Source organism: Notothenia rossii, assembly GCF_949606895.1.
Source record: "Notothenia rossii genome assembly, chromosome: 2".
NCBI lineage: Eukaryota > Metazoa > Chordata > Actinopteri > Perciformes > Nototheniidae > Notothenia > Notothenia rossii.
The window spans coordinates 73445883-73468288 of record NC_136904.1 but is presented as its reverse complement, the minus strand read 5'-3'; the positions used below and the strand labels follow the sequence as shown (position 1 = coordinate 73468288).

Below are 22406 nucleotides of genomic sequence, written 5' to 3'. Positions count from 1 at the left end.
GGATCATCCACGCCTATGGACACAGATGTATTGCCCATTAAAAAGCAACACTGAAATGTACCTCTTAAAATGGCACGTTTATCCTGTTGAGAAGTCCTTGTAGGAATGAAACGAGACAACTGTGAGCACCGACAGACTGGGGCTGAGTAAATGTGACAATATGCTGTGAGCCAAGTTCAAATAAGGTTTTAATGCCATAAAAACCAAAATTGTTCTTTACAATTCCATTTGAACAAAAAATCAACCCCCTATGAAATCAAATATTCCAGAAAATGAACATTTGTACTTACACTATACACACAGCAGTGCTCTTTTTTTTCTTCTATTTTACAGGGTACACGGTTAAAACAAGGTTAAGCAAGCAGGAAATGAAAATACAATCTGCAAGAATTACAGAAAAGGATATCAAAGCAATCTATACCCTACCTATAATCTATGAATGACATCTATCTACATAATATCGCTTAGCAAACACCAAAAATATGAACAGTATACTTATTGATATATTTCTCTTGAAAAATTATAATTAATTGACATTGTTTACTCCATTAGTAAACACCATTATTTTAGTTGCACGTTAATACACAGCATTTGCACAAAGGAGTAGAACTAAAACATCAACATAGACCATCTTGGATTTAATTATTTCCTAATCATATCATACTCCTCCTGTAAAATGTGACAGGATAATTTACAGCTGATGGGGGGGAAAAGGTGAGATACAGAAAATAAAAGTAACATTGACAGAAATAATTGTCATGTGATTAGTCAGTGGCACATGTCCTAGTCTAAAAACCCTTGATATACGCAATAAACACAATTTTTGACATTTCATGGGTTGGTGGTTTTCAACAGAACCTTTTTCAAAATGGTTTAAGTGATTGCAAATTCAAAGCACATTTCACCATTTACTACAAGACTGGATGTGATCCACTTTTACACAAAAGTCAGTCAACTTAAGCCTGCTGTACAGTTGGGAAATGTATGACATTTTCACATGTAAGTCCCACTTCTCATTAAAATTCCAGACGGATTTTGTACTTTTCGCCTTTTTTTTTTTGGCTTCTCTACTCTTAGTCTTAGGTAAATGAAATTTCCCAGGCTAATTAAAGCCTATTAAAGACAGGTAATGTCAGGGCTGGTGGCAGGACCATGACAAAGTGCTGATAATTGTCTGCCAGACTCACTAAATCCACCTGTCCTGCAATTATCGCCTCTCCCCCTCCTCTCCTGACACATTAATCCACTGCGGGGCTCTCTCGGCAGGCTGATGCCTCAAAGTGCATTCTGCAAACACAGATGTTGGATTTCAGACTAATTTAGCATACACATGCCTTGTGATGGTTGCAGCGGAAAACCGACACATAAGGAGCACAAAAGGCAGCAGCCAGGTTATACACGGATGGGTACCTACATACGAATGAGTAATGATTTACAATTATGTTCTCTGCTTGCTGTTGGGATTAGATTTACTGGATCAATTTATTTTGTCACGGGCACATAATAAATTGACTATTCCAGTCCCTATATAGAAAGACAAGAAATAAAATATAGATTGTGAGGCCATATTTCACAGCTACTTGAGAAAAATTGATCAAGCTAATCTGAATAGACTGCGTGCCTGTGTCCCGTTAACAAGTACAAATGGATATTAGCTCTACTTTCGAAGGCAATGAACACTTCATTTTGTCAAATCAAAACGTAATAATGTTTCAAAGGGGAAATATCTAATTTTATCCTGCGTTGAACTGAAACGTCTTGGTAATTATTAACCTGGTTCAAAGCCTTATCATATTTCATCCCATAATGGTTTCAGTGAGGTGAGGAAATCAATGTTGGCATCAATGCACTGAAGCTGGCTATGCACTTCCAACTGGGAGTCCCTCTTGCCTATGGACTAGCCTTGAAGAAAACATCTGGACAACATGCTAATTACACCAGCGGTTTACGGAGAACATGTGCTGTTGTGATGGGGAGGAGTCACCCAGGGTTGGTAGCTAGCTCTAAATCCCAAGTCAACCCCTAAAACCAAGTCCCTGAACACCTAACTATCTCAAGTTCTATATACAAAAGTTAATTTTTTTAACAATGCATCAAATCCCTCCAGAATGTGCCCCATTATAAGTTCCCACAACGTGTCTCAGGTATTTAGGTGTTTCGGGACAGGGAGCTTAGAGGTTGACGTTGACATAACTTTAAGGTTGATGCCTACTACCAACAGCCAGATCATCCTGTGGAGGAGTAAGGTTGGTCGCTATGGTAGTTGTAGTCAGGGCATACCTTCTGCACCAGTTTATAGTCTACACTGTAAAAGGCTATATAGATGCATATGACTTTGAAGGGTTTGGAGCACAGCCAGGACACGTGGCTCTGCGTCTGCTCCTGATAGCACACCTTGGACGGGTCGAAGCTGCACAGCGCAGTCTTCTTGTTGCGGTCCGTCTTCTCGTACTCGATGCGACAGTTGAACGATTTGGTGTCTTTGGTCTCCAGCGTGGACTGCTGGGCGATCTCGAACTCCACCACCTTGGAAGGCGGCACCAGGCTGACCGACACGTTCCCCAGGCCCGTGGAGTTGTGGCGGAAGTAAACACTAAAAGTGCCATTCCCGTGGTCCACGATCTTCCCCGTGATCAGCAGGTTGAGTTTGACAGTCTTGATGTTGGAGTGGAAGTCCCCCCACCCGAACATCTTTTTGAACTTTCCGGTCTTGACGATGGGCCTGCGTTTAGTTCTGGCCTGTGCCCCCTGAGCATCTGTCTGGTTAGATAACCAGTCCCAGAAGTCCTCCATATTCTGTAAATATGTTATTTCCCTCATGTTGCTCTTGAACCCGGGGGAGCCCTTGGCAAACAAGCGCAGGGGGTTGAGGATCCGTGGACTGGCACCCGTGGGAGAGATCTTCTGTTCGGTGTCAATGTCAGCCCACTCGATGAGCTCTGTGGCTCCTCCGTTCTTTTTCCTGCATGTGACCTGCAGAGAAAACAAGAAAAGGTAGACCACATAAGTCTTTTAAATAAAATGTATTTGTAATGCTAGTGCACAGTCCATAATGCACTTAATGTCTATAGTTTGAAAAGAATAAAAAATGCCTTTCACACAACAGGCATATCAGAAATATCCAAGTAAATTCAACACTGATTGACAACTGATTGCAGTGTAAAAATGCCACGGTAGCAGTTCAGCACAAAGGAGAAAGAAAACAGCACTTCAGCACTAAAGATGGAGAGCAAAAAAAATGGCATCCAGTTGTCACACATGTTAAGATTTACTTTAGGAAACGCTGAACCACAGCAAAGGTACCCATGGGAAACATTTTGTTTGGTAAACGTAAGCTTTGCAACTTTTTCAAACAGACGCTTGCACTTCAATCAGACTGCAGCAGGAGTGCTCAGTCTTTGAGAAAAATAAATGAAATAAACATCTCAGCAGGGCCACTTCTTTTACACAAATAATGCATTAGGGAAACAAGTTTGTACTTTGAATAAAACTTAAGGAAAAATAAATTGCTAAAATTGCCAGTTGTAATTCACTCATCTTTAAATTTGGTTTCCTATGTCAAGAGTCCATAATGTAGACTCTGGGCTACCAGATCAGGAACATTAAAAGGGAATAAACAGCATTCAAGTTCTTTACAAAACACTTATTAACAGCTTTATCAATGCTAAAAACGCCGCAAAAAAAACGTAACTAATCATTTTTTGTTTTACAAATATACAGAATATTTTCAACATCATATTCCAGATACGTTACAAGGTAAAGGTGTAAAGAGTGCTATGTTCTTCTTGATTTTAATGTAAATTCTGGAAAGTATGTATATTGCCAAGAATGAATGATTGTTCTAAAGATGAACACATCTGCATACCTTTTGCTATTCAACTGAAACTAAACAAAGCTAAACTAAGCTGAACTAAGCTAAGCTAACCTGCTAGTGTTATTTTAATGTTACCTTAACATGGAATCTTATCACCTAACTCTTAGAGAAAAAAACAAATAAAGAATATTTCCACACCGTCAAACCATTTATTAAAACTCATATCAGAGCGTCATGGATGTGTAACTTGCTATGTTTAAACCACAAGTTAACTGAGTCACGCCACTCTCTACAATGAGCTTCGCTTGTCTTACTTTTGAGTTTTGTAACCTATGACAGCAATAAAAAACACAACTATTTGCTATTCAAGCTTCTGGAATGGCGGAAACTCTGCCAAGTCTTAAACTCTCTTAAACGTCAGTAAGACAATCCCTTGTTCATTTGATGTTAAGGACGCTTTGGTGTGTGTGGAGGCTGAGGATGCTGGCAGGCCTGTGCAGTACACAGTTGGCATTCCTTCACAGTACCCAGGATGAAAGAGAAAGGGGCTGAGGTTGGTCAAGGGAGTTTGGATTAAGACAGAAAGGCACATTTGTGACTATGAACCTAAGTTATATGTTGGACAGTTCCACTAGTTTATCAAACCTGAACTAAAAACTATTCATAGATTTGAGCAGCACCAAAGATGGTGAAATATCAAGAAACATCATTTTGGATGCAGCAATGAACTTCAGCTATAGGCTCATACATTTGCATAAATCTTGTAATATTTAGAGCGACTTGTCAGATTCCTTGACAATGAAAATCCCCCGGACTTAACATGTGAGCAGGTCTTACATCAGTCGGGCTATTCTAAGATAAATGCATAAGAACTTTGGCTCCCAACAATAAAACAAGCTTCCACAGTAGCATTGCAAAGTGTGTGCTAAATGCTAATCCAGACGCAGCAATGAACTGTGATCCCTCCTTGTGCCTCAAAGCCTTTTTAGCTTCAGGAGCCATTCCTGGTCCACTTCAGATAAAGCTTTAATAATTCATGGCAATAAGCTTAGCTAGTTTTATTAGTAATTAGTAGTCCCAGCTTTCCCCGGGCCCGGTTGTAGGGATCACTGAGAGAAGCAGATGTTGAAAGCAAGCGGCTGTTTGAGTTCTCACTGAGCTGCACTTGCAGACTAATTATAATTTCGCTGTGAGCCTAACTGAGGCACGTGTGTACAAAGCTAACAAACTAGGTCTTCCTGCTACGATTTGTTTTGTCACATTCCTATAAATCTCCCTAGTCGGCTGGTAAAAGGTCTTATAATTAGAGCTTTTTCTCTACTTGGCTGCTTAAATCCCACACCGTAGTAACACAGGACGTAATGGCTCGGCTATCTGGGTATGTAATGTGAAATCAATGCGTCTCCCACGGACAGTGAGCCTGACCCATCCATCAGCCCTCACCAAGCTTAATTAAGACAGTTGGTCCCTGTAAACATGGATGAATGAGGCACCACTGTAATAATGTCCCTCTGCGTGGCTCATCACATTCACCGTCATTTAATCAACCAATTCCAGTGGCACTATTCCCTCACGGATACTGCCACTTAGTAATACCTCTTGTGAGTTCAGCCGTTAATTTGATTTGACTCTTACAACACCACAATAACAGGCGATGCAGGAAAAAACATTTAAATCGGTGGGACTGCGGGCTCCCAACAGGACCATTTCCTCAATGCTGCGAGCAAAGAGGACGGAGCACCCGTCTTCCCACCAGCCCCAGCCGTTATATCCGTTAAACATTGGGTGTCATGCTGCGCAGCTTAAGGGGTGAAACCAAATGTTGTCGTTCAGTGTAAATCTCAGGTGAGTTTTGTATTGGGTGATTATAATGGAAATGAGAGGAGTTTAAGTATGATGAGCGACTGGGGAAATTGCTGTGACAACAAGGGGATCAGCATAGGGATATCTAATACTTATATGCCCCGAGAGAGATGAAGCACGGGGAGCTTGAAAGCTCGCACTGACACACTGGCTTTGGTTTCCTTCTCCCTCGCTGTCTCTGTGCACCAACACACACTTCGTTAATTTAGGCGGAAGTGGTGTCTCCTTAAAACACACTAAAGGAATATGAGTTTTTGTATAACGCAACGCTGTGGAGAGAAAAAAAACTGGCAAGGTCTGATGAAGGAGAATCAACAAAAGCTTAATTAAGATTTCTTAATCGCTGCTGCCGGGCTAGAGGCGTTTCGGGGCGACTTGAAACAAGACATTATTATGATAATAACTGCAGACTTATGGAGCTGAAAACACCAGACCTCATTTCAACAAGGCAGTGGATATCTGTCTGTGGTTTAGCTTCTTCCTTTTCTACAAGAACATCCATAACAAATACAGAGAGGTGCATTAACCTTCCACTCACAAGCAAAGATATTACAGCCATACAAGAGCAGTCAAAGGAGTATGTGGCTTATAAAAGAGAAGGGATACAGCTGAAAACAAAAAGTGGATTTTCTACACTTTACTGTTAGTTAATGTACAAATAATAATAATCAATTTACATGACTGTGCCACTGGTAAGTTGTGCTGACTGCTGTTGTTAATTAGTTTTGCAAAAGCTATGGGATTTTAAGGATTGTTCACACATTTTACACCATAATTTCAGATACAGAATTGTCTGAAAGTAAATTCAATTCATTATAAAACGAAGTCCTTGGGAAAGCTGGCATCATTATTTTATGATATAGGCAGATGTTTAAAAGTTTATGAAAGAATAAGATGCAAATTCTATTGAGTTTGGGAAGGTTAGACCTAAAAGTCTAGCTGTCACTGACAGGCTTTCACTCATTAAATCAGTATAAAATGCACATTATTTACATCTGCAGCCTTTTATCTTAGGTTACAGGCCATTATTGTGCAAAAATATCTTCAAACTGGATCAACTTGTCATATTCTTTTAACACTGTGTCAAAAGCACATTCACAGCTCAGCAAAAACTTTCTGTCCATGCATTAATAACATGGAATTTACTTTCAAATATTGTTAACTTTTAAGTATTTTACAAACTGCCCTGAGTATGTTGATTTACATTCATGTTCTGTATCTTTTGTGTTCTAAATACCTTCCTGGCTGAATAAAACATGCACAAAGATCTTTAGAGAATCCTAAGAGAATTATCAAGTCTCTCTCCTCAGGCTACATGCATCGTATATTTGATTTACTGTTATGTCTATCAATACCAGAAGTATTAGTGGAACTGAGATACTGACAGCGGTCTGAGCAGCAGCGAGCCACACGCAGACTCAGGATGAATCAGACTCCTCATTCATCTGTAATGAGCATTATGGAGCTGGCTGCCCGCTTGTCCCGTGGGAAGACATATCTTTTAGAGGCCTGACATAAAGGTAATTGCCACAGTGACCAGAACTAGCCTCTAGAAAGTTATTAAGAAGCCAGTGACATCTGGCTTGTGGATCATCTGAAGAGATGCCATTAAAATGCGTTTTCAGCGAGCAGCCGGCGACGTTGTGCACGGCCGCGGTGGTTTCTGGGCCGCGGGCAAGGCTACAGTGATGTTTCGATGGAATCTCTCTTAAACCTGGCATAGTTGACACGTGGCCCTGACTCATGATCTGTGATTTTATCTTTTTTCTGTTCTGCGTGTTATCCTCTGCCATCCTCATAAACCTCATATCGGTCGGCTAAAATAATTTTTCTAGGGTTGAGTTTTTTCCAGCACATAAGGTCGTGATATGTGTCGGGGGAAAATTGGTTTCAGGCTTCTTCCTCACAATAAACAAAATGGGCAATTAACCTGCTCATCAGTGCAAGCAGAGCTATTCCAATGATGCACTCCACTGTTCTTCATGGATTTATCTGTGCAAATTGACCTCACTTTGGTGGTGCAATTCATTTCTCTGCTAATTTTCTGTGTCTGAAGCTTCATTAACTTGATGCGCTTCCACGCAGTAAAAATCTGGGCACCCCGTGGAAATTACACCGGCTCCCCCACTGCCTAACGGTAACACTTCCTCAGCATTACTGCAGCACAACACCTGCCATATTAGAGCCGCTCGACCGCTATACTGCTAGCATTAGATGGCGAATTGAATGCAGCCTCTTGCTCCCAAGCATCCAACATGACAAGCGGCTCCGCTCACTCACTCACGATAAAACCATTCTCAACCCTGCAATCCCCTGCCCTGCGTCCTTCCCCAGCCATCTTCCTCCTGATGTTACAGGGCATATCATTTGTAATGATTCACACCCAGAGCCGGTTCCAGCAGAGAAGGCCCTGGAGGCGCTTAGGCAGCCCGGAGTCTACACGCCGCTGAAGAATAGATTGGTGCTCTGATCGCTGGAACAGCCTCACGCTCCAGAGCCATCACTTTTAATCAGAGGCCGTCCAGGGAAACACATGGCAGGTGCTTCAGCGCTGTGGTGGATCGCAACAGCAAATCCACACCGGGGGCACCTTACCAATCACAGCAGGCTATGGTTAGTGTGTGTGTAGCATATCTACTCTCCTCCTGTATAATCCTTGAGGCCATTACCACCTGACCTCTGTGAGAATGAGGCAGACCTCAGACTCTAATATCTTAACACTTCTGCTTAAGATGTTATTGATCCTATATTGAACTTGTGATGGAATTCATAATCTGCACGTCATTTGGGGTGAATATTAAGAGCAGCCAAGTTAAGGTGACATACAATACATTGTAGATAAGACACTTTTTTTCTACCAGACACTTTTTCTCTCATGATACTATGAACAGTTTTGCACTACTCTATATATCTGTACTGTTTAAATATTTTGTAAAATGTTCTATACATCCGTTTAGCAGTCTTGTCCGCTAGACCTGTGACAGTTATTTTTTCTATACTGTAGTTTCTGTCTATTTTTATTTATACCTCTGAATGTGTGTATATGTGTGTCTATGTATGTGTGGAAATATATACATACGCATTTAAACCCGCCATTAGAGTGGGTTTAAATAAGTGAATGTATGTATATACTCATATGTATATATTTCTTTTTATATATTTTGTATTCTCTGGGGTGATGAGAAACAGAAATTCGATCCCCCTGCCTGTGTCACGACCTCGACACAGACTGGAGAACCCAAATGCACGACCCAGAGGCAAAGTCTTGAATGTAACAGATACGTATTTTTTATTTCACAGAACAAAAATCCCTCTTAACAGAGTAGGTAACAGAGTAGGTACTAGAATAACAAAAAGCGCGCACAAGGAGGAAAAAACTAAGCGTAACAAAAAAGGAACTTAAGATGAACTTAAATCTACAAAAATAGCAAAATAACACAACCTGACTTGACTGGACTCGATCCTCTATTTGCTGAGGCCTGGCATGACCATTCGTGGCAAACAAACAAGACGAACTGACACAGGACAGGGGAAGACAGGACTATTTAAACATGAGGTGAGGGGCAGTCAGGGGCGGGGCAGACGCTGACGATGGCGGGAAAACACACAAAGGGAGGAAATAACAGGGCCTGGAATGAGAGAGGTAAGTACAAAAATAAAACAGGAAAGGGAAAACGAGACGTGCCATAAATAGACAGACATGACATGACGTGAAATAACATGAAAACCTGACTTGACATAAATACCTGACTAGACTTGGAATGACAGACAAAATACATAAACATAACTAACAATTTGACAAGACACAATAGTCTTTATTACACAAATAGAGGAATCGACAATAAAGTTGACTTTGACTTGAAATGGATATTTAGAGACTTTATTTTTTACAATTTCTTGAAATTATTTCTTACTGCTTCTTCAATACTTTTATGTCCCCTTTATTTTTTATAATGCTGGTACTTTTTTTTACACAGATGCATACTTATTTTACTTTATTAACAAGTGCTTGCATTATTATTTATTCAATCTACACTTTTTGTTTTTGTCTTTTATGCTCTTTAGAACTTTGACTGTACATTTCCCCACTGTGGAAATAATAACGTTTTTTTGTATTCAGATTTAATGCAATTGTGACGCATCCTGTCAACACCTCTGTGCGTTGACAGCAGACCAGCTTCTCGTTTTGAACAAGTGTTGATGGTGTGAGGACAGGGAATGGCAAGCTCAAAGGGAAATGATGCTGATGTTTTCACTAATATCATCACAGCATCATCAACACTTGGTTATCTATACAGCACATCCGCTCCACCTCTTACTGTTAACAGATGTGCTGAGAAAAACCAAACTGAATTGTTGTCATGAAAGGTAGAATATAACGAGTGTGCTAGCGCTGTCGAGACGCTCAGGTAGAGAGATGAGGAAGCACGCGTTGTCAAAGTGAGTGACATTGAAAACAAACTGTTATTCAAATTGCACACTGATGAATAATAATTGTGCCAATTTGGTATCTCTTTCACATTTCATTTAATCCAAATACACTTCATTCCACATAAAACATGCAGTATGTTTCTCTTTTAAGAATGCATCTGACTAGTTCCATTAATTATTTTAAACGTTTCCAAATGGATCATGTAACATGTTTGTCTTATGATGAATGGCGCAGAACATCTGTCTCTCTAATGCCATAGACCAGGGGTTTTCAAAGTGTGGGTAGGTGAGCCTCCCCTCAGAGAACATAAGAACAGCCGCGCCCCCCTTCCCAATTATTATTGCTGTTATTATTATTATTACTATTATTATTATTATTGTTGTTGTTGCTATAATGCAGGGGTATTCAATTGCATTTCAAAGAGGTCCAGTAAGAGAAAATGTAATTAAATGCTCTGTTTTCGCTGTCTACCTTCCGCCATTTGAAATTACTCCGACTGTTTCTCTCCTCTTGTCTCGTCTCTCTGTGTGTGTTTGAATCTATCGTGCTGACTGCACCGATTTGATTGGCTGAGTAGCGTCACCTCCTTAAAACATTAAACAATAACTTTTTTAAACCTTTTTATTTTTATGTTTTAAACATATTGTATAAAACTCCCCCACTACTTGGACTATTCCTTGCACCCCTCTAGAATAAGCCCGAATGGTCTCAACCATATTGCATCAGTAACGTGCACTTGTTATTATAACAAGATCGCAAGGACGCTGGTAGCGATCGGAAAATTGAGTGTTGTTCAGTTTGTGTGTTATGGAACATGCGTGTCCGTGCATGAAAATATACCACACACCCAATTACAATTGCATGTTCAATTCACTCCCATGGAAGTTAATACAGTTGTTAAAGTTGGAACAGCCTGTGGACAGCCGTTCTTCCTTGCATGTCAGTCGCCTACACCTTCTTAAAGAGGACAGGCACATCTAGCTGCAGCACGACCCGTATATTTCCGCACGCCGTGTTCTCAAGACATATATTTTTTAACATTTTCAACATGGTGGATAAATCCTTATATGCTCCCGGCAACACACTGAACGTCAACTTTGCCTCCTTATTACACTCACCCCTACTTTAGTGGGAACAATGAGTCTGCGTCTTTGATGCACACAGGAATAAACGCAGATCATACTCTGGCTGCAGCCTTGACCGGTACTTGCTTTTGATCAAAGTCAATGCGGAAAACCTGCACTCACACAGGTAGGTGGAGGGGAAGGGAATGAGCACTTTTACAGCCTTTTTGGCGAGGTGGGGGAACCCACTGTCCACAGACAGCCACAAGTGGGCAAGTGTCACTTTACTCGTCTTTTTCTCGTTCTTTTGTGTCTCACGCTGCGCCTCCCCTGAAGCTCTCTGGCGCCCCCCAGGGGAGGCGCGCCTCACACTTTGAAAACCGCTGCCATAGACAAAAGCATAAACGTAGCCTAATACTCGGTAATATGTGCAATGATCAAATTATGTGTAATGCAAGCCTAAAGATGAATAATACGGAGCCCCCTAGGGGACATGGAGAAGAAAAACAAATGTATTTAAAAAAAAAATAAAGAAGTTTTGCGAGACATCGCAAAAGTATTGCGAGATCTCGCAAAGGGTTTTTATTTTAGCTCAATGTACTTCCTGGTCAGTCCGGCTGCTACGGCAACAAAGAAACCACAAAAATGGAGCGGTTCATCGATTTCAGTGCTTGGCAATAGGCACGGGCTTCACATAAGTGAAAGACACCTCAAAAGAACAATCAGAGCCAGGGGACATGCACGTCCCTCTGAGCTGAGTTATTGACAGATTTGAATTTCGCGGATCAATAACTCATGAACATAACGTTGTAAAAATGCAAACAACATGACTTCACAATCATAGCAAGGTAGACAACGAGCTACAGTCGTTTTTATCAGAACAGTTCGATACGCGCCGTAATCCGAGCTAAACATCAATAATTGGTCACTATCTGCATCTTGAGGAGGGAGAGGAGTGCTTAGGGACCGTCTACAAACTGCAACGGGGTTTTGCGAGATCTCGCAAAACTTTTTTTTTTTTTTTCAAATAATTTTCTTTTTTCTTCTCCATGTCCCCTAGGGGGCTCCGTAGAATAAGGTGGCCGAGGAAAATAATAAAAATAGTTAGTGTAAATGTAAATCAAAGTAGAATTTTACAGCGATTACCAATGTTTGAATTTTTTGCCAGATGATGATTTTTATGTTTTGAGAACCACCTCATAAAGCATTCACCTTGCAGAGGTGTCTTTGAGCCAGGCACAGTATCTCTATCAGCTCCACAGCTGTTGATCTGACGCTGTCCATGACCTCTGACCTCTCTTGTAGAGAAGTAAAAATGCTTTAAAAGCCTTGATAATTATACAATAAATTGTTGTTATAAATATCCAGATGACTCCAATGAGGATTCTCTGTCCTTGTTTTAATTTCTGACATAAATACAACAAAGCAACGTGTGCTCGTAAAGTTATAACGCATTAATCTGTTTTTAGGAGCCACACATGTTGTGGCAACAGCATCTGACTGCTCATGTCACTCTGAGCTGCTCACATCCTATGATTAGCATAAATTACAGCACGTAACATAACCCTCCTGTGGCTAGCATAAATCCTCCGATGTGAGTTATTAGTCATGTTTATAGTGTCACAATCGTCTCTCTTCCTCTCCTCCCAGCAGCTGACACTGACTGAAACCAGGCCTCACTTCACCTTTTCCTTCATTGGTGGAATTATATTGGTTGTGGTGTGTACTTGAATCGTTGTAGTGAAGCATTTATATCATTAAAGAGTATTTCTCTACAGGAAATAGTACACTAAACTGCACACAGTTACCTCTCCTGCAGTTTGGACACTGGCAAGAAACATTTGTAGAAACATGTTTCCTAATAAACAGGACAAATTCTAAAAATGATTTAGCTCCATCCTCGTATATTCTCAAGAGTGTTAGCATTGCCTTTTATAGCATTCCTACTGAAAAGTATATCAACTTAGTGGCCTGTTCTTTTATACATGCAACAAATCAGTTAAAGTCACCTTCACAGCTTCATGTCAATGTCTTCTACGGGCTCATCATCTTCCATTTTGTAGAATTTGCAACTGAAATCTGGCATACACAACGTTTTGACACAAATTGCCGTAATGCAGAGCAAGTTGGAGTCAAAATGCTATCTTGCATGGAAGCCGGGGCATCCAACCACAACACAAAGGCTTGAAGAAAGGCAGGGTCAATAACACACAGCATCCAGACTCGTGTTACTTCTTCACTATAAAAACCAGATTGCTCAATTTCAGGCAGCAGGAAGTGAAAGCAGCTCTTTATAGTGTAGTTGATTTTAAACCCTTGGGATGTGTCATATTTGTGTTCCAAATACAAAGTAGCAGCCTTTTCCCTATTTTCTCTTCTTTATATGGACTGAAGCATGTTTTAAATTGGTCTTAACTTGACCATTCAAATGCTCCCAAAGTGTTCCCCCACTGTCATTATAAAGATGGAAAGACTTGGAAAGAGCCCACGGAAAAGCTGGAACGGTCCACTCGTGTCAATGCTGGAAAGTGACGGCAATATTTTACGATTTACAGCCAGAGAGGGAAGTGGTACATTAAGTAAAGGTAGCAATATTCCACAAAGACTAATCATTCTGCATTCAGTATTAAACTACCAGCAACATTTACACATTTCTTTTCTATAGCAGAATGGACCCTGCTGTTATATGATTGCGTATTATATTGTTGGGTTTACATTACTGATGCATTAAGATCTAGGCAATACTGAACATTTGTTTTAATCCATCTGTTTAAGATAGATCATTCAATGGGGAGTTTAATTTGGATTTGGATTTAATAAACTTGCTTGTATTAAAAAATGTTCTCAGATTTTGGTCAAAATAATAAGATATGCCCTTAAACTGGACTACAAATATGTAAGTAAAGTACAAAAGCTTAAAAATGTCACTTACTGAAGAAAGAAGTACATAACCAGAATTATTGTCCTAAAGCTGTTTGCAACCATAACCAGTCATCTCCATGGCTGCAGAAGTCCGTGTTGCAATATACACGACTACTTATTTAAAAATGACTTAATCATTTTTAAAGAGAATCGTTATAATTCTATGAACATTAAATATGGATTCAATGCTTTCTCTGCATTAAAATGGATTAAACAAATATGAGTTGCTCGGCTGCAATTGAGAATCACTTATTGTCACCTACATGGGTAGCAAAGCCGGGCTGGCAAAAGTGTGATGGTCGGTGTGGAACATTCTTAAATGCAGGGATAATGTCAGGTGTTCAGAGTGTTAGCAAAGAGAAGAAGGAGAGCGACGGGCCTTCAGGTAATCTGGATACTTGTGTTATCTCTGCACCTGCCACATGTGACAGCAGCAAAGCCCTGAACACTTCACTTTTAGGCAGGCGTTACCTTTCAACACATCATCAGTTTCATAATCCCCTTACATGGTCAAAGCATCAACTCCATGTGCTGTAGCTCCTGACACCTGCAGCAAACACCATATGTCTGATAGCAGGGATTCGGGAGGATAATACCACAAAGTATGTTGGATTCAGGGTAATTATTATTCTCTTGACCAGTTTTTGACACCTACTACTTTGTACAACAAAGAGGAACATGCTTGTAAAACTCCTCAGCTAATACTTTAGTTTATTCTGACATGAACACTTCAAGGTTCCACTATTAATCTCTCCGCTTTCATCCCAGGAAGACGTAATCATCATTTCTTTGCACGTTTTTTCCTCACTGAGCTTTTCTTGTGTGACAACTTCAATTTTTTTTGTTTCTTCTTCTCTTCAAATCCATGCTGCGAATAATACGGGTGTTTTATTCAAAAATGTTTTCACTTGATTTGCTCAAACGTACGTCCACTAAATTTGACAGAGCAAATGTTTCTGTTCGCAAAGCAGATTGCGCCTCGGCTGATTTCACAGAAACGGCTCCCTTTGAAGAAGAAACGGGAGTGGGGAAGACGTTTGCTTTCCTTTCTCTCAGAGTAGCTCTGAAGATAGGTACTTCACAAGAAATATACAAAGACAGAGGGGGGGCTGACAGTGCTTTGTTAGGGCTGGAAATGACAAGCTGAAAAGGAAAGGCCTCATAGACCAGAGGCAAAGGAAAGAAATGCAAAAGTGAGAATAATCAGAAAGGAGATTTATTCTACTTATTCCAGAACTGTCGCACCTTGCCTTTAACAGGAAAGCGACGCCGTTTTAATTAACGAGGTCAATCACTTTCCCCAGCTCTGACATGCAGTGAGATTGCCTTCAAAGTACCAAACAAGGTGGCAATTAAGAACTTTACATGTCAGAGTGCTGGGGAACTGGCAGCAACTTTGCTTCTAGAGAAAACGCAGCTGATCCTGAGTCAAACACAAATGTAGAACTTACAGCTGAAAAACTGTTGCAGCTTTTGATTTACGACAAGAAGAAAAGTGACACCCAGATTCCTCATCGCCAGACATGAAACTGTCAAAACCCCTGCTGTATGTGAAGTAATCTCCGCCCTTTGTTGTTGTTGCAGCACAGCAGTGGATACAGCGCGGTTGTGCTTCAGAGATAGCTGGATGTTTCCGAGCCTGCAGAGCGGTAATGACAATGCTTTAAGGTAGCGGAGCCTCCAGCTCTCACACTGCCTCGGGCTGCACATCGGCCATAAAAATTCATAGCTGTGGACCAAGATCAGGAAACTCTAAATCATATTAAACAAAATGATTCCTGCACCGCAGTGGGGGCGAGTTGCTGTTAAAGAGCCGCTCAGAACTTCACTTCATCATATCATGAGAGCAGCTCATGGGGGGAGGGGGGGGAGTAATCACACTGCTCATAATTGTTTGAGTTAAGTCTTTAATGGTCCATCCAGCAGCCAGATTAGGGTTATCGTCAATGCAAAAGGGCAATTGCGTCACACCTTTCAATCATTTGGGACTTTCTTTCTTGTCATTTCGGGACCTTTATCAAGGATTTATTGCCAGTACACACAAAACTATGATTGATGATTGGAAAAGGAATAGGTTGCGGGGGCTCAATACATGCAGTCAATACAACCTGTAGTGCCTGCGAGACACATTTGAGGGATTTACCACGCACAAATGGCAACCTTTCCTTTAGAGGTCCGAGACAACATGCAGGCCGAGGACTGCAAATGCCACAGACAGTATTGTTTATGAGGGATTATCTAGTCAAGCCTTCTGGCCAGAAAGATTGTGACCCCAATATGAGCACAGATACACATCAGCACCATAAAAGCTCTCAAAATGATTCCTGGAAGGCAGTACATGCATACAAGCCCTCCTTCACTCCGTCAATCCATGTTTAATCACTTCCACAGAAATCTCTGTCGGCCCGCCTGACATTTTTCTCGCACATTTCTTCCTCTCTACCTACCCAATTTCTCTGGTGGGTTTTTGAAGACTTAAGTTTTTTCTTTTTTTCTTTTTGCTCTCTTTCTTACAAGGCAAATCCTGGGAGAGGTTGATGTGAAGACCAGGCAGAGCAGGGATGTGAAGAATATAAACACATTTTTTATTGTCCAGAGGGAAAAGGGAGAGGAGGGGGTGCAGGGGGTTGGGCGACGGGGTCTGTAAAAGAGACGAGGACCTTATCACAGCCCAGCAGCTCTGTAATTCGCCGCCGTGATAAAGTGGCAGCACGGAAAACCTTACAAGGCTGGCACAATCCAAAGACGGATTAGGTTTTTCTGACATAAGCTTCCTGAAAAACTAATCAATCAGCCCATGCAGTATTATCAGAAGCGTGAGATTAAAGAGCTGCTCCTAATCCCCCCACTGTACATTTTATTACTCTTCCCAGTGTTAGTTGCCTTTAAATATACAATAAATAAATAATAAAAGCAAACCTAATTGAGCGTGGGGAAGGGGGAAAAGGGTTAAAGAGCCCTTAGAGAGGGAATGTATGTAGAATTTGTGTTTTGTTATGAAGACAGGGATAAAACTGTTGTCCTTGCCAGAGCTTTTCCGACTTTGAATAGAGCCCCACTGTCTCACCAGCACTGCAGAGAAAAAACACAAGCGGGGGGGAAAAAACTAAAACAAGGCAGATTCTTCAAAATATATTATTGGCCAAAACCAAACCCCTTCTTCTTCTAATGGTTTTCCACTTTCATTGATTGGTGAACAGATAAATAATCAAGCAGCTACGTGTTAATAAATGAAGAAATAACTGTGGAAATGAGGGCTAAATCCTTTGGGAAATGACTTGTAATCCCTTAAATCAGTGCACATCAAAGTTGCAACGATTGAACTACGAGCAAGCAGCGGATCCAGAGGACGAGACATGTTCAGCTTACGAGGAACCAGCTAAGCTTTGTCTCTTTGATGTGTCACACCCTTCTAACAGGATGCTGGCCACGGCCCCCTCTCAGTGCGACCCTGGGCGGCGTTCACTGAAACGTAGGGGGGGAATATGCATTTGACACCGCAGATTCTTCCTGGCACGGGCCACATGGACGCTTTGCATAACATTACCAAAGAGCTCCAACCACGGCAATAAGATACAAAGGCGTAATAGACTTTGTCAACGTCTCCTCGTTCTTAATCCGGAGCAACAAAAAAAGATTCCCTGCATGCAATCTGCAGGGCAGAGGGAGAAGGCAGGGAGCAGGGCTCTCAAGTATGTTTTTATCTTAGTCTACATTGTTCTGCTGTCATTGCACACAGGATAACTGCAGCAGATGTCATGGGGAAGAATGGATTCTCCCAGGATGGCTTTGACCCTCTTATTTGTCCCTGGGGTACGGCACAGATGCTAAGGCTGGGGTTACATTTTCACCATTTGATTCATGTTCTGGGTGTTTTTCTGTATGAAGAGGCCAGAGGGAAAAACAATTGTTGTGTGAAGGGTTCTTGCTTTGGATGATGCAGCCACGAATATGCAACAGACTGTGAAGCCTCTAGTTAGAACAATACAAATCCTTCAGTTTCAGTTGTCTGAGGTGCACCATGGGATGCCTTGGCTTGAAATCTAGCCATGAAACTTTGCCTAATGTCCCAAATCCTTACAGGAAACTATCCTATAAAGCAAATGCTAAGAAGGTTTAGCAGGTAAGGAAGTTTGGTGCATATTTAATGCGTTTATCCCGGTATGTTCTACTCTCTTTGAAGGTGTGGGAATATTGATAACGGCCAATTTGTCCCCAGTCAGACAGTGGTGGGTCTTCTGGGAGGGGAGCTGCTGAGGCATATGAAGAGAACCTCTCCAGGGAGGCAGCCTGTCTCCCTCTCTGGAGGCAGAGCTCCCAAAAGGCATATGGCTGATTACAACAGCACTCTGGCGCTGCATCGGCACAGTTCAGGGCTATCTTTAAAGAAGCCCTCTTTGACGATAGCAAAGATGTGAAGAACGCCTTCAATCAAATGTCATTTTCTGCTCAGGTCTGATCACGGCAAGAGTCCGTGGAGCAAAGGATGATCATGATAAAGCCTACACACTTTATTCAGCTGCCTTTAGGATAAGACCTTCATATTTCCCTAAGGCTTTTGATCCTTTTGGAGAGTTTATTCCTGCAATAATAACAGAATTAGACAACAGAAAGAGTCTGTGAAGGAGCTTAAAGGCAATCAATCTTTGGTAAACACTAATAAGGTCGCACAAATTCATAGGGACTTTTGATTAGATCACATTGTAGAATACCTAAAGGAGGAACAGCGCAGGCTTTGAAAATATGTGGGTTCTCCCATTTTTACTTAAATTCTAGGTTGTCATTTTATTATTGTTTGTATTCTGGCGTCAATTTTAGTGTGGCTCAAGACATTTCACGGGTGTCCAGGGTTCAACACAGAGGTCGAACTTTGTTCAAGCCTGAAGGCAAAATAAATGAAAATGATTTGCCAACCACAAACATTTATGCAATAAAGCTCCATAAATGAATTGGCAGTTGGTTTTGTTGAGCCATAAGCCAAATAACAGAGGTGAACGAATAACATAATAAATATACAACTCTCAATGGTAAAAAAATAAAAACTCTGTGAGCAGACATGTTAATAAATGTTATTTCATTTTCAGTGAAAAGTGAATTGATTTTAAAACTATATACCTCCACGTCTCAATTAAGAATACTGCAGAATGATGACACTAAGCTAAAATTAACCTGCAATGTGAATGTTTTTTTACAAATATGTTTTCTATATTTAAATGTTGCCTAAGTAAAAATTCCCACTAAGCCAAAGTTCATTCAGATGCTATTAGGCAAATTAACTGCCTATGGTATAACAGTATGAAAAAGTCTTGAAAATGAAATAAATCCATTTGAATCCAGTATTTCAGAAACTCATTTGTGTTTCTGAAATATTTGTAATATTTGCTACAGAAACTATTATATCCTTTTAATTGTAGAGAGGTAATGAATATGTTTTTAAAATATGGTTTTAGGTAAATGTATTCAATAAATTCATCCAACACAAAACAAGCCTATGAATGAGGAGTTCATGTCAGACAACATATTTTCTGCTGATGGCAGAATGACCGAACATTTGACGTCAGGAATTTATTGAAATGTAATTTGGCCATATGGTGATTAATAAATATTACATTGCATGAGCTATGTAAAACACATCTACAGTTACTTACAATTAAAACAAAAATATACACCGCATACATGGAAATATGTCTACATATATATAAACCTGAGAGTGAGACGAACAAATAGCCTACCTATAGCAGCTTTATAAAATAATGATTACAAAATCTGCACAAAGCTAATTATTGTCTCTTTATAACCTTCTTAGTCACAGACGTCTACAAACTCTGTGTATTGTCCTTCAGCAATCTCAAAGCTCACCTGGTGCAGGAGGAACAGAAACAGGAATGCTTGCAGAGCTCTCATCTTCGGTGACTTCTCGACTTATTCAAAATGAGCGGCGTTTAAATCCTCACTGGGAGATTTGGAGAGGGGCAGACGCACATGCCGTTGTAGCATTGCTGTGATCACCTGCGAGAAAAGTGACAAAAATGCACGACGTGAATTCACTTATAACCCAAATATTAAAATGTGGGATGACCTCAAACATTGTTGAATCTTATCTTTAAGATAAAAAAGTTTTCCTTACCGTTTTTTTCTGAAATGCAATACCTCACTTAATTGTGTAAGGCGGTTGCAATCATCCTTGTTCAATATTGCCTGGAAAGAGTCTTAAAATCCTCTAAAACGTCTCCGTCTGTTAAGATGTTCAGTGAGTTTCGCTTTAGCAGCTGGGACACTTGGATTTCTCTGCAAACAACGGCTTCATTCAGTAGACTCCTCTAAGTTGCAAATTGAGCCCAAACCGAAATAAACCGAGGACTATGTTTCCTCTTACTCCCGAGTAATGTTAATACATTGACGTGGTGCGCGGTAAAGTAAAGCCAAGTGAGACCCGATCCGGGTGTCAGGACTGCAGTCAGTCCGGCAGCCGTGCGCTCTCTTCAGCTCGACCTGATTTCAGTGCGCAAAATCCTGCGCTGCGCGTCTGGAGACTCCAAGGTCGGCGCGCATCCGTGCAGAGAGTCAGACCAAAGACCTACCTCTGAAGTCTCACTCCCTCCGTCTGTGAGACAAGTAAGAGGCTTGATGTCACTGTTATCAGCTTTTGTTCAGTACGCATCCCCATTTTTTTAACCCTTTAAACGTGTAATCTCGCTTTAGAAATTAATCGTTTTCACTGTGTCATAGTGTTTTAGTGATGAGTTACTCAGATCAGAGTAAACGTTACCATGATTGCCTTGCAGACTGTGAGATGTTTCTTTTGATCTACTATGCTTACACAACTTTTTTCTTTTGCTACACATTAATGAATTCAAGGGCTGTTTCAATCATGACACTAAAAAACACGATGGTGAGGGATCTTTATACATTTGAGAACTGGCTGACACAGCACTTCTGACCACACAGTGCCGACTGCAAAAGGTCAAATTGTGCTGATGGCTGTTCAAACCAGGCAATCACATTTTCTACCGTGGACGAGACTGAGTGTAGGGATTAATGTGACTCTGGCCCCATCATGTGGTTGCAGCCAAACACCTCATTTTACAAAGAGGAACTCAAATTACAAATTGTTTGCAGTAGGCTTGTAATTAACTATTGTTATCATCCGTTACACCGGCTCCAATCGTTTTTCTTGATTAATAGTTTGGTCTATAAAATGTCATAACATGGTGAATATGGAGAACAATGTCCAGTTTTTCAAAGATCAAGGTTATAAGTTGTGTTGTGAGTGCACGATTAAAGGAAGTACATTTAATGTGAAATAAAACAGATACTACAAATAAGTCTCTATATGAAAGCAGTATTTTCAATTATTAAAATAGTTGGCGACTTTGTTTATTTCAATCGACTTGTCCTTGCAGATGAAGTGTACAGATAAACTTATTAATGAGGTAATATTTAAACCTCTATAGGTAACATCCTGCACCACAAATCTATTTTATATAATCGGCTGCTTGTACTCAATATAAACCCTCTTCATGTTTAAACGTTAGTGGCTGTGTGACAAAAGTCCAGTGATTGAAGACTTGCGTTACTGAGGCACTGCAGGCTAAATATAAACGTGAGACAATGAAACACAAGAAGAGCCGTTCAGAACAAAATGTTGCTGATTGCAGCACTGAGGCAGTATCAATTCAGTGTGAAGGGATCTCCTTACTATTTATTATTTATTTTCTACTAAATGCCACAATAGACCTTTGATTTCATGCAGTGCCTGCCACCCTTTCTGTCGGAGTAGTAGATTAACTAAAACATCATCAACATTTCAAGTCTTTAATTTAAATTGCACATATTTCAACGTTTCAGTACCAACTCAACATTAAAGGGGCCCTATTGCTTCCTGTATCCTGTATGTTCCTGTAATGATCTGCACATTTCCCCCCCCAAAGATCCCTCCAGAGGGAGTTTCGAAATAATTTCGAGTCGCCTCTCCCATGTCTATTATCTAAGGTTTGTCATGCTATCTTTCTGTCCCATTCATTAGTTTTATGACAGTCCAATAAGTATACATAATGAGGACAATAAATACATTACATATTCATTGTAATAAAGACACTGGGTCATTTTGCAGCCTGGATTCTTTATATAAAATGTAATCTAGTGAAACCTGTTACTTACAGTATTTACCATAAAATTACATTTGGCAGTGGGATCTTAAATTGGTAATTTATAAATAATAAAGTTATATAAAGTCAGAGTGGATCATTTCTGTAGAATGACCATTGTGCCGATTAGTTATGTTCCAATCCAGAAACCAGCACCTTGTTTG

The 22406-nt window shown here is 40.5% G+C and overlaps 1 protein-coding gene across 1 annotated transcript; it reads right to left on the bottom strand.

The window, feature by feature from the left end:
- Positions 1-170: 170 nt before the first annotated feature.
- On the bottom strand, positions 171-20680 carry nxph2a (neurexophilin 2a). Its single transcript, XM_079664923.1, has 3 exons — positions 20223-20680; positions 19955-20104; positions 171-2973 (listed from the first exon to the last, which is right to left on the bottom strand). Exons 2-3 carry the CDS (start codon positions 19997-19999, stop codon positions 2227-2229), a joined length of 792 nt encoding a protein of 263 aa, XP_079521049.1. The 5' UTR covers positions 20000-20104; positions 20223-20680; the 3' UTR covers positions 171-2226.
- Positions 20681-22406: the final 1726 nt, after the last annotated feature.